The sequence below is a fragment of the Prionailurus viverrinus genome, chromosome F2, assembly GCF_022837055.1.
Source record: "Prionailurus viverrinus isolate Anna chromosome F2, UM_Priviv_1.0, whole genome shotgun sequence".
Taxonomy (NCBI): domain Eukaryota; kingdom Metazoa; phylum Chordata; class Mammalia; order Carnivora; family Felidae; genus Prionailurus; species Prionailurus viverrinus.
The window spans coordinates 62,948,643-62,962,071 of NC_062578.1; the positions used below are offsets into that span (position 1 = coordinate 62,948,643).

At 41.8% G+C, this 13,429-nt stretch overlaps 1 protein-coding gene across 9 annotated transcripts in view; it reads right to left on the reverse strand.

Moving 5' to 3' along the window:
- The window catches only part of SAMD12 (sterile alpha motif domain containing 12), a 384,154-nt gene that overhangs the window by 343,002 nt on the left and 27,723 nt on the right, over positions 1–13,429 (reverse strand). For 8 of the 9 annotated variants that reach the window (XM_047842704.1, XM_047842705.1, XM_047842708.1 and 5 more), the window contains exons 2-3: positions 4,868–5,006; positions 3,276–3,454 (exon numbers count right to left, since the gene is read on the reverse strand). In XM_047842704.1, coding sequence (XP_047698660.1) covers positions 3,276–3,454; positions 4,868–4,973 — 285 coding nt within the window. In that variant the 5' untranslated portion in view covers positions 4,974–5,006. The remainder of the gene's footprint in view (positions 1–3,275; positions 3,455–4,867; positions 5,007–13,429) is intronic. The other variant, XM_047842709.1, reaches the window with a different exon arrangement.

A 13,429-nucleotide genomic window follows, 5' to 3' on the forward strand; every position in this document is an offset into this window, starting at 1 on the left:
GCACATATAGGCAAAAAGTCCCCCAAGGAACTTACTCCTTTGGCAAATAACTTACCAACAAGAATTGGAAGCCATGGGAGGAAATCAGCACCCTAAAAGGCACAATATCGACTCAAATAGGAAAGTCTCAGTTGAGCTACTCAAGTTAATAGAGCAATCTGAAAAGGGATTTGAAGTCAATACACTTAAAAGCATGCATATCTTTAAAAAACAAAAGAAAAAAAAACCCTCAAAACAGAAGTGAAGAGAAGGTTTTCCCTCATAATCTCAACTCCGGATATAAACCGCTGTTCATATTGTGCAATAAACTCTTCCAGACTCAGTGACGTCTTTATTCAGAAACAGACATTTTTACATAAATGGGGACATGCTATATACACTGTGTCATTCTCTTCCCCTCACTTTAAAGTATCATCACACTCATGTTCCCACATAAATATTGCTGTAGACTGAATGTCTATGTTCTGCTAAAATTCCTATATTGACCCCCATTGTGATGGTATTAGGAGGTGTGGCCCTTTTACATGCGTAGGTCATGACAGTGGAGTCCTCATAAATGGGATCAGTGCTCTAAAAGAGGCTCCAGAGAGCACTCTTGTCCCTCTCCACCATGCAACACAGTGACATAATGGCCATCTGAACAGGAGGTGGGGCTTCATCAGACAATGATTCTGGTGACACCTTGATCTTGAACTTCCCAGACTCTAAAACTGTGAGAAATAAGTTTCTATTGTTTATAAGCCACCTAGTCTATGGTATTTTGTTACAGCAGACTGAACAGACTAAGATGAATCCACAGATCTCTCCTACCCTTATAAAGGGAGGAACAGAATCCTATTCCCTTGCATGAATATACATAGTACCTTTAGCCAGCATTCTAGGAATGAACAGTTGGGCTGTTCCCAACATTTTCATATTATAAACCATGCCAGAGTGACCATTGTCCTGTAGGCATTTTTGCACATCTGGATGATTATTTCTTAGGACAAGTTACTGGAGGGAATTATTGGCTCAGAAGTTACACACATTTAAAATTTTGATAGCTACTATCAGACTGTCCTCCAGAAAAGCTGTGCCAACTTACATTACTGAGTGCCTTTAAATGTATACATTTCTAACAGATTTTTTATTGAGAGTAGGTCAGTTTACCCAACATTCAATTATTTACTCAAGAAAAAAAAAAAACTTGCAACTCCAATAACCCTCTAAGGCAACAAAAACCCTTTAAAGGTATTTGTACACACACAAAATAAGTTCACACTGTGGCACGGAAGGTTCAGTGTCTGTAACACTGTACATCTGTAGTAATCACACTGTGGTACTTACTTTTAATTCCGTCTGCCCAGCAAACACAGTTGTCCTCGGGTCCTCCATGAAAAAGGGAATAAATACCTTTCCTGAGCTCTACTAAGGCTTCTGGTCTGTCCACTTCTAAATATGATGTCAACGTGAAAATACTCAGAATCCCCTTAACACCTTACACTGCAGATGATCTGGATAATTCAAATGAATCTGGTTTCCAATATGTGGACTATGCTTGAGAAAAGGGTCATTATAGACTACTTTATTCTCAGTGAAGTATGCTTTCAGCAAAGCAAATATAAAGTGATCTAGAGCCAAAAGCAAATGCTATCAACGTGAAATTCAGGAATTACTACAGTATCACATATTCCAAATACTTCAGAAGTAATCAAATCATGTCAGATTTAAATAAAACTTTATTTTTTATTGGAAAACAGACCAGCAATATGATCTGGAAATGTTTAAAACTGAATTAAAATCAGACAAATACCAGCAATTTTCTTTTCCTCCACTCTACTTTTTAATATTTTAACCATCCTTCTAAAAAGATCCCACTCAAGCTATTTATCTTCCTAAAGAAGATCCTTCATACACTTTTTCCCCTTGCTCTTTCAAGATGTCTGTGTAGCATCAGAGATGGAGGAGGTTTAAATAGAACAGGGCTCACTTATTTCCAACTCTCCTCACAAACCAAACTTCAACCATCGACCAATTTCCTAGGAGATGCAATTTCTTTCCACTAAAATGTCTAGTGCCAAATATCTACAGTATCCTTGCTAATCATTTCCCAACTCTACAACACACATAGGCATGCACTTAAGGTCATCGGTTTTAATTATCTACACTAAAGAAGGGAAGTAACAGTAGCAGTTATTCACAACTGTGGATAAAGCAGAGACATTCACATTTGATTTTGAAAGACGTTTGGGGTGGGGAGGGAGCTGGTTCCTATAGGACAGCAAAGTGACATTTCTACTTCAAGTTTTTCTTGGCTGACTGTAACATTTGCTTTCCAAGGCACGCACATATTCATTCACGCAAACATTTGAAAGGAAATTCCTCTGCAGAGAATGCACAAGGGAAAAACTGAACACCACATGAAGACTAGTTTCTTCAATTTCCAAGGGGCAAACTAATATGAACATCTTCAACTGTGCCCTTGACACGAGCATCTTCACTGATTTCACACAAAGAATCCATCAAGTGCCAGTTCCACTGTGGAAAACCTTTAGAAGAGGTGGTCCTTACTAAAGGATCATCTACCCCCCAAGCCCCATTTTACCAGTGTATGTATGTTATGTACCTAGATTTAAGACTAAAAACGAAAAAGAACTAAGCATCCTAAAACAAAGTAGGATAATTCTATCTTCCATCAGAGTTCTGTTTATGATGGTCTACCTCACAGAATTGTTATAGGGACACAGTAGGCCAGTATATCAAGAGTCCTTAAAACAGTACCTGGAATACATGGATATACTGAATAAAACATCAGTGATTAATTAACAGTGTTTGTCTGCCAAAGACCCTCATGCACAAGCAGCACTGGACCTTTTGCACAATCCTTCCAATGCATGCTATTATTTCATCTGTTCTACCCATGGTGGAGGGAGTTTTTATACCATTCTATAGAAGAAGAATCTAAGGCCTGCATAATCACATGACATGCTTAAGTTCATAAAATGGTAAGTGTGAGCCTGGCAAACACACCTTTCACCTTTAAGTCCAGGGCATCTTTCTCAATAGCCCATTCTGTACCATACTCGTGGCAGGACATGGACCACAAACGTGTTTAACTCCAAAGGGGATGCAGTCAACATTTTCATCATTGCCTAGAACCCAGAAGCAGTCGGTGTTCATTTAACTGAAGATACACCAGGAAGGAGTGAAAGAACCATCCATTCTCTGTGGCTGGACCACAAAGTATCAAAGCTGCAGCTTCCACAATCTCCATAATTTAGTGGATTACTACCTACCTTAGCAGTCTCAGCTTCTGCTGGCAGTCGCTTGGGGGTTCCTTTTTGGTCAAGCACCTTCTGAAAATTTTTGTTTTTAATGGATTGAGATTCAACACCTTCACCTTCAATCTGTAGTTTAATACCTTCGGCACGGGCAGGATGATCAATACCCCGTGGATTCAAGCCACAGTGGAGAGCTAGCAAAGAGGAAAAAAATATAACTGAAAACAAGTCCTGCAAAGAAGGCGTCCACGACAGACAGTATTTCGTGTGGCCTCAGAGGGAAGAAACAAAGCAGTGGCAAGTTTACAAGTGGTGTGATAACTATGGGAAATGATCTGGGGAGGAGGGAGCATGGCATAGAGGAAACCCTGAGCTCTCAAGTCAGAAAGATTTCAGCACAAATCCAGAAACCATCAGTTCCAAGTTGTTTGACCTTGAGCAAGTTACTAATGCCCACATCACAGATGAGATTACCAAATCGGGCAACTTCGTTCCTGCCTCCCACACATGCAACTCATTCAACCCCTGCAGTTCAGCTTCTTGTCTCTGCCTCCATCTGGAAGAGTGCTTGTTCCCTCCTCCTCTGAATCTATTCAAGCATCCACTCAAGTACCCCTGCTTGCATGGACTGTGCAACTATTTGCTGAGCGTGTACCATGAGACATCCCCTGGATTAGATCCTGGAAACATGGATTCATATATGACAGATGTTTGCTTCCAAGATCTTATGGTCCAATAGAAGAGGCAAACAAAAGGACAAGTGACTTTAGAACAGTTATTACAGCTACATGAAAGAGAAGGAAAGACCAAAGTGAAGGGTTCAATGGAGTCAAGCCTAGATTTTTCCTGCCTTACCCTCTCCACATCCTAACATGGATAGGACCATAAATAAAATCTACAGCCCATTTTCTGAGCATAATTATTTATTCAACAAATACTTACTGAGCCCCTCTAAAGTACCCAGCATTCATCAAAGAAATAGCAGGAACCATACATTCCCCGCAGATGACCTCCACGAAGCATCCAGCATGTGTGAGGCTTGGTGTGCATGTGCACGTGCACACAATACGTGTGTGTGCGCGCGCGTGCACGCTTCAAGGTTTCTGGTAGTAAATTCTCTCACCTCCCTGGGACTCCACCCCTTTAAATTTAATTAAATTCCTTACCAGGGCCAGAACCTTCACTCCTCCATCCCGCTCAGGACTCTACCTCATTGGTGACTTTTACTCAATGTCTTCACTTTCCCTCCATTCTCAGCATGCCTCCCTTTTATATATATATATATATATATATATATATATATATATATATATATATATATATATATATATATATTTTCCCTTTATACACACACACACATATATAGATAGAGGTTTTTAAAGGTTTATTTTGAGAAAGAGAGAGAGAGGAGAGAGAGAGAGAGAAAAATTCCAGCACAGAGCCCGATGTGAGGCTCCATCTCACAAACCATGAGAAATCAGGAGTCAGACGCTTAACCGACTGAGCCACCCAGGCTCCCCTCAGCATGCTTCCCTTTTAGCCAACTGCTGCAATTCTACAATCCTTCCCTTACTCAACACCCCATTCAGGTCAGGGCTTCCTCTTACCAGGCTTCCAAGAGAGTATGTGACACTTGAGAGATGAGGGCTGGCTTCGCAGAAGTGAGGCAGGGGTTCCCTTCCTGCTCTCCATGCTCTCCTTCAGAGGAGCCATTCATTTCCACACTCGGATACAATCAACAACCTGCTGATGACGTCCAAATTTTAACCACGGCCTAGATAGACCTGTTAGGAGCTTCAGACCTAAGTGAAACTGGAGCTCAACACCCTAATTCCAGTGTATCAGATAGCTCAGATTTAACATGTTCAAAACTGAATCTTGGATTTTCTACCACTACCCCCAAAAATGCCTTTTCCAGTCCTTTCCAGTTCCACAGAAACCAGAGTCATCCTTGGCAGGACTCTCTCCACGATTTACCACATCCCTTCCATCTCTCATCAGGTCCAGCAAGCTCTACACCCACAGTGCTGCTCAAATCCATCCATGTGGCTCCATCTGCACTGCCATCACCCTGGTCCGAACCACCCACGTCTCTCACCCACAATGCTGACCAGCCTAACTGCTCTTCCTTGCCTGAGCCCTGAAACCCAATTAAAAAAAAAAAAAAAAAAGGTATAGGTCAGATCGTGAGACCCTTTGGCTTAAAACTTTCCAATGGCTTCATTTTATATCTAGATCACTCAAAAGTCTTTAACATGACCACCAAGGCTCTGAATTATCTGTTCCCTTCTACCTTTCCAACTTCATCACCCACATTATCCTTCGTTCACTGTACTCTGACCACACACTTCCTTTTCACACTTCCTACTTCTTGAACACATCAAGTTCTTTCACACTTCTCAGATTTTGTACGTAATGTTTCTTTGCCTGAAATGTTCTCCCTATTCCTCACCTAACTCCTACTCATCTGTCAGGTTTTGGCTTAAAGAACACTTCAGATATGCCTTCTCTTAATCTCTTCCTCATCCCCTGCCTCCACCCCATTTTAGATCACTGTACCTGGAACAGTAAGTATTCAAATACTGAATCGATGACCTTACCTAACTATACAAAAGTCCATATGCATGTAGCTTTGTACCTTTCAATATGAACATTATCTGAATTTCTCTTCTAGCTTCTAAGCTTCCTAAAGCCAAGAACCAGCCCATTTCATGGTACACAATAGATGTTCAACATGTATTAGTTCACACCTCCTCCCTCAGGCTTTATGCCGGATCTCAAATGATCTTCATATAAACTCGATAAGACATAATTACTTTCATTTCACAGATAAGGGAGAGGAGACTCAAGGCGCACAGTCACAAAGTCATGCAGGTGTCTACTGAAGGTCACAGAGATCAAGCAACATTTAGGATATGGATGATTTCAAGCTTCAGATGAGCAACCCAAAACAGGTTAAGCAGTAAGGAAAATTATTAGCTTTCAGAAAAGGAAGTCCAATAATGGTACAGGTTCAGAGTTCATGGATTTGCCAGCTCAACAGAGGATTCATCAAGGATTCTTATTTTTTTTTCTTTCATCTTGCCATTCTTCTATCCAGAACATCACCTAGATCATAAGCCTGAGTCCCCTCATGGCACCTTGAGCTACAAGCTTCTGGGTCTCATCTAGAAATAGTGACAGTTCAGTTGTCTGGTTCTCTTTCCCCTAATCCTCTTCCAAGTATTCATTTTTTTCCCCATCAGCTCAAGGTGAATCACATACCTATTAACGAACTAAAACCCTGGCAGTGGAGGTAGCATCACTGTTAACCAGCTGACCCTTCTGCTAGAGTCAGTTTCTCAAACCACACTGCTAGTATTCAAGAAGGCAGGGGCGGAATAGATGCTGGAGAACCAACAGCAGTGCCAACTTCAGGTATATGGACAAAGAGAATGGAGCAGCCAAAATCTGTAAGAGCAGAAGGCTCATTACTGTTAATAATCAGATCAGCTTCTCCATCTCCAAAGAATGGCCTATTGCAACGAATATTCAGTATTTTAAAATCATGACTATTAAAAAAATTTTTCGTATAAAAGGAGATGAGAGATTAGCACAGGATGGATTTGGACATTAGAGGAAGAAAAATATATACCTTTGATCTTTCTCTCCAGACTGATCCCCAGCTGCCTTGAAATTTACAGCTTCAGAATACCACTGACTTGCTGGGAGTTTCCAGTACTTCTGTTCTCCCAATACCTCCCCCACCAAATTGGACTCTCATACTTCCTTCACCTTTGCTCATGCTGGTCCCTCCTCCTAGAAAGAGGTTCTACTTCACCCCAGTTTTACTTCCTCCTTTGGGAGGCTAAGTCCACTCACCCGATGTGTCAGCTCAGACCCTTAGAAAGCCACCTAGGAGTTTCTGGATACCAGACCAAGAACCACTTAGCTATGCTTCATCCATGCACACACTTCCCTGGTGCTTCACTTCCCTCGCTGTAGTGAGGTCTACCTCACTGATCTGTACACCTTGTCTCCCACCCCTGCAAGCTCTTCAAGGCAGGCCCTTAGTCACCTCCATGACCTCCTCTCCCCAGTCTAGAACCTGGCACATAATAGGCATTAAAGAAACATTTGTTCAGGGGTGCCTGGTGGCTCAGTTGGTTGAGCACCCGACTTCAGCTTGGGTCACGATCTTGTAGTTTGTGGGTTTGAGCCCCACGTTGGGCTTTGTGCTGACAGCGTGGAGCCTGCTTTGGATTCTCTGTTCCCCTCTCTCTCCCCCTCCCTTCCCCACTCACACTCTTTCAAAAATAAAGACAGTAAAAAATAATAAATTAAAAAAAAACATTTATTCAGCTGCTAAATGAACCAGCAATCTCCTCTCTTTATACAGCCCTGCCTTAAATCAAAAGGAAACTTCTCTCGGCTGGTAAATACCTAGCATTCAAAATGTAAGAGAACTATAAACATGAGGCAGACTACGGTGTTTTGACTTTCTACACACGTAGCCACCTTCTTCACACAAATATTTTAATCCTCCATAGCTGTTCCCTCCTCGCCTGCAAACCCAGTAGTTGATTTAGGTTTTGTGCTTGGGTTTATTTATTTAAAACCATTTCTGACAGGCTTTGCTTTGTTTTCCCTGAAATTTCATGTCCCTAATATTTACAAATCAAGCAACTTTCAAATGGCCTCTTTTACAAGCTGTGACCTCCATTTCTTTGTTCATCATGTAAAAGGTGCCCCTGTTTGCGTCCTCTTTTCTGTCCTCATCACTGCCCTTTCTTGTTTTCACTCATGTTATTTACTCAATTTAATGGGCTCAGCAGCTCACAGGTCGGCTTGGAGACCCTCTTCCTGTTTCCCCGGGCTTCCGGACCACTCTGTGCCTTACTGATTTCTAGTTACTAATTTGACATCGAAAGCTGTTTGAGGTCTTTCCTTCCAGGGCCACCCTAATCATTTTCATATTAAAGTTGCTAATACTAAGCTCTTCAAAATCAAGAATTAAAAACCAAACAGATTTCATAAATAGTCCTTTAAAAGAGTTAACAGGGACATTAGTTTTCACAATGTTTTGAGATGCCAGAGCAAAGGTACCATCTGTCTCTCGTGTGGAAAAGCCCATTCCCTTAGAAACCGGTACCCTTGTACTTTGCTAGTGGGAATGTAAAATGGTGCAGCTGCTGGGAGCAGCTGGGGATTCCTTTAAAATATTCAACACAGAATTACCATCTGATCTGGCAATTCAACCAAAGAATTGAAAGTAGGGACTTGAACAGATATTTGTACGTCCATGTTCACAGCAACATTATTCACAATAGCCAATAGGTGGAAAGAACCCAAATGTCCACTGATGAATGGATAAAGAAAATGTGATACATACGACGGAATTTTCAGTCATACAGTGGACTTTTCAGTTTTAAGAAATGAAATTCTGATACAGGATGAACCTTGAAGACATGCTAAGTGAAATAAGCTGGTCACAAAAGGACAAATATTGTAGGATTACCACTTATACGAGGCACTTGTAGTAGTCAAGTTCACACAGATGAAGTCAAACAGTGGTGAGCAGGAGCTGGAGGAGAGGCGAATGGGGATGTGCTGCTTAGTCCAGTTTCTCTTTGGGATGAAAAGGTCCTCGAGACGCATAGAGGTGATAGTCACACAACAATGTGAATATACTTAATGCTACTAAGTCATACGCTGAAAGGGGGTTAAAATGATAAATTTTATGCTACACATATTCTAGAACAAAAAAGAATTTAAAAACAAAAACAGCCCATTCCCTCTCATCTCATTCCCCCATATTGCCTCCATAGCTGGAAAGAGAAATTCCAAAGATATTTTATTTATTTTGAGAGAGACCAAGCAAGCAGGGGAGGGGCAGAGATAGAGTGAGAGAGAGGATCCCAAGCAAACTCCACGCTGCCAGCACAGAGCCTGATGCAGGGCTCGAACCGATAAACAGAGATCATGACCTGAGCTGAAACCAAGAGTCGGATGCTTAACCAACTGAACCACCCAGGCACCCCTCCAAAAATACTTTATTCACAAGTTTTAGAGTTTTTTCAGTAAGTTCATTGTGATTTTCAACCAAAACATGTTGTTTTAAAACAAAACAAAACAAAAAAACACAGATAGCTCAACACTATCATATTACTTCAGAATTTTGCTGGAAAGGGCATACGCTGCAAAAAGGGGCCCCAGTCTGACTAGCAGAAGAGGTGTTTCATTGCTGGAAGTGAGCCTAGACCCTGCTGGACCTGACCTCCGAAAGATCCCATTCTGACAGGACTTAGCTCACAGTCACAGGCTATGGAGAAGTGCCAGGCATTTTGTCTCAAGATGACGAGAGAACCAAGGGATGTGTTGGCTCCACTTGCATGAACAAGTACATCCTACTTGCCAAGAAGTCACCCAGCTTCCAGGTCTTCCGATCCCCACCCACACCACTCTCTCTCTGCAGTGAAACAAGGGGCTGAGCCCCATTCAAGCTGAAGGTTCCTTTATTTTGGGCTTTGCTGTTAACAGAGACGCTGTGCAAACACCCCCAAGGTCCAGCAGGCTGCTCCAGATCCTGCACCAAGGGTTTCTACCACCACACAGATGCTGCCTGTAGCTGAGAGGTTTGGTGCTTCTCCACGTTGACAGAATTGATCTTTGTACAAAATATACTCTTCCCTTATTTTCATGGATGATCCTTCAGGAAATTAATCTATTCTTCCCATCGTGAAGCTTTAACTGATTTTGCAACCATTATATCCTCTCTAAGCAATGTTGACAATTCACCTTTTTTTCTTATTCTCTCCCCTCCTAATTCCCCCCAGCCACCCCATGTATATATACACAACGCACCGCAAGAGTATATTAACATGTCGGCCTAGTCTATGACTAAGAACCCCTTGAAGCAAGTGACTGCTCATTAAAGCTTGACAAACTGAGTGCCTAGCCAAGTGCCTACTGTGCCTACTGTAAGTACTCAATCATTGTTTATAGAATAAGCAGAGGTATGGTGGAAAGATACCAATTCAATCCTACTCACTGCCATTCCCTTCTTAGGAAAATTTAACAGCTTTTATTTTTCAAAAAAGGCAAATAAAAGTTGTTTCCTATCTCATTGTATAATTCAAAGATATGTTAAGTCACAGAACCAGACAACTGATGTGAAACTGATTTTCTTGACTGCCTTCTGCAGAGGAGAAACTGTCATGCTGGTCTGTGTGCCTGCAGAGACTAAACAGCTGTACATATTTGGCATCCAATAAATGCTGCTAAATAAATACATGACCTTAGAAACAAAAGTACTTCAATCCCCATCATTATCTATTGGAATGGAGATCGTTTAAAATTTCATTTCTACGTCCTGCTTTTGCTAAAGTTCATGGAAAACACAGCCCTTGTTTCAAACCACTCTTATACAATAACCACATAGCAGATACTCTCTAAATGTGTTTAATTAATGGAAGTGCCTTATCATACTCTGAGTTCAAATTCAGCACAGCACTACCCTCTACAAGTAATCTGGACCTCTACAAGTAATCACAAGAGACCTCTCTTTGTAGGAAACACTTCTGAAAGTTCTCCTAGAGACTCTTGGAATGTGCCCACAAAGGCACTCAATTTCCCAGCCCCCCCTTGCAGCTACCTGTAGCTGTGAACAGATTCCTGCCCATGGGGCCGAAGAAGAAGTTTGATGTGTAAAGATGCAGTTCTGGAAGTGACAGAAGAGAACGAATTTTTATATCACCCTTCTCACCATCTCGTCACCTTGAATGGAGAGGTGGTATCTAGAGCTGCTACAGATCATAGGCTATAAACATGAAAGCCAAGAGGCTAAGAGCAACAAAGGCTCTACCATCAGCGAGTGGCTCAAACTAGGTTCTTAACCACCTATCTCCGGACTTGACACTACATGAGAAAAGTAATCCCTGTGACAACACCAAATCAGGCCTCTTCTGGGACTTCAGATGAACCATTCCAAACTGACCCATGATACCACTTTAACAATATATCATTGCTTAGCTCTTCCTAAAGGATAAAAATGAAAACTGAAATCCTAGCAAAATATTCTGCTCTGGGATTCATAACTCCCATTATGACTTCAAAAGCTGAATATAGCAATACCTTAGCAAGTAGGAGGTACACATACATGAATACATGTAACATGAATACATGCTGTTATCAAGAAAAATGTTATCAGAGGTAGAATCAATCTAGATGATACAGTGAATACCTGAGGGCGTAACTCTTACTCATTGAGGAGCCTCCGGTGCCCAGAAAAGTGCCTAGATCACTCATAAGAATGTGTGCACTGGACGCTGGGGTGGCTCAGTGGGTTGAACGCCCAACTTCGGCTCAGGTCATGATCTCACGGCTTGTGAGTTCAAGCACCACATCGGACTCTGTGCTAACAGCTCCGGGTCTGGAGCCTGCTTTGGATTTTGTGTTTCCTTCTCTCTCTCACTCTGCCCTTCCCCTTCTCGTGCGTGGGGTCTCTCAAAAATGAACATTAAAAATATTAAAAAAAAAAAAAAGAATTTATGCATGAATGAATGGGAATGAATGGGAATGTGCCAAGAAGCACAATCTTGGGTTAAGCTAATTGACAGGGCACAATGTCTCTTTGGGCAAAGGAACCTGTCCAGCACATATCTACAAAGGCAGGTCAGCAAACTAGGGTCGATGGGCCAAATCCAACCCACTGCCTGTTTACATATGCCTTATGAGTCAAAAACAGTTTTTACATTTTTAAATGTTGGGGGGAAAAAAGAACTAAAAAGGATGTTTTGTGATCTTTGAAAATTATATGAAATTCAAATGTCAGCGTTAAGTTTTATTGCAACACAGCTATGCTTATTTATATGTTTTCTATGCTGCCATTGTAGTACGATGGCAGAGGTAGAGGTGAGTAGTTGGGACATACCAAACGGACTGCAAAAATTAAATATTTACTAGCTGGCCCTTTACCAAAACAGTTTGCTGAGCCTTGTTCTAGGGTAGAGTGCCCCCATGTCCCGGAGGACAGTGGGATCTGAGCACTCTAGCCCCCTCCATCATAACATCAAGGAAGAGCCTCATGGGTCTGAGGGACTCACCTACTTATGCTGCACTCCCCCACTCCCAGGCCATTTAAGTGAGCTCAATTATGTTTGATTTTATTATTTTGGTCAGGCTATGTGGAAAGAGAATAGGATTTCCAGACCTCTCCTTGGTCAGCTAAATGTGGTATATTCTCGCTCTCTATCTGTATCTATAGATATAGATATGTTTAGAGAGAGAGAGAGAGATAGGGATTACACATAATAAAAATATAAACATATATTTACAATATATATTGAAGCTTAACATTCAACATACAGGTTGAAGTCCTTTCCTACTATCAAAAAGAATAGGGGTAAAATACAAATTTCCAAACCAGTAATTCAAGGGCATTAAAAGAGGACATGTCTGTTCCCAAAAAGTCTGCAACTGACCAGTAAGAGATGGCTCCCCATCTGTTACTACGAGGGGGCTGGAGAGAAAGACACCCTGCTGATGAGAAGAGATGGGAGCAGATATCCTGAGACATGAAGGATTGAACCTAAAGAATACTCCATTGTCGTCAGAAGTCTGCCCATAGGTAGCCCTGATAACTACTGCGTGGCCACCGGAGCTGAGCCTTCATGACTGTCCATCCGAGCCAGATATTCAGACCACGTGCAGCTGGGTCAGCACACTGCCCCCTCTGAGCCACATGAAGCACACTCACCCTGGCTCACTCATTTAGAGATGATTTCACCTTTGTAAAAACAGTTTGCTATAAGGGAACCCTGCTCACCCAAAGACTAACCTAAGTGTGATCACCACAGCAAACCTTCACCCTTCCCACTCATGATAAACAGACTAAGCAATCTCAATACAACAGAAATTAAAACAACACTTAACTCACATAGGTCAACATCAGAGCAGGGAAAGGCTATGGACAAGCTGTAAGGCACAAACATTAACTCCTCTCTTTCGTGAGGAGAATACAATAGCAGATATAATCAGAGCTTCTGTGAAGCTTTAGATGGAGGATTCAGGTATCAGACAGAAGTAGGTAGTTTACATTGCAGAAAAAAAAGGTCACCCAACCACCCATATCAGCAAAGACTGAGTGGAGAGCCTAGACTTCCACCCTCACCAGGCTGTACCTAGGTACT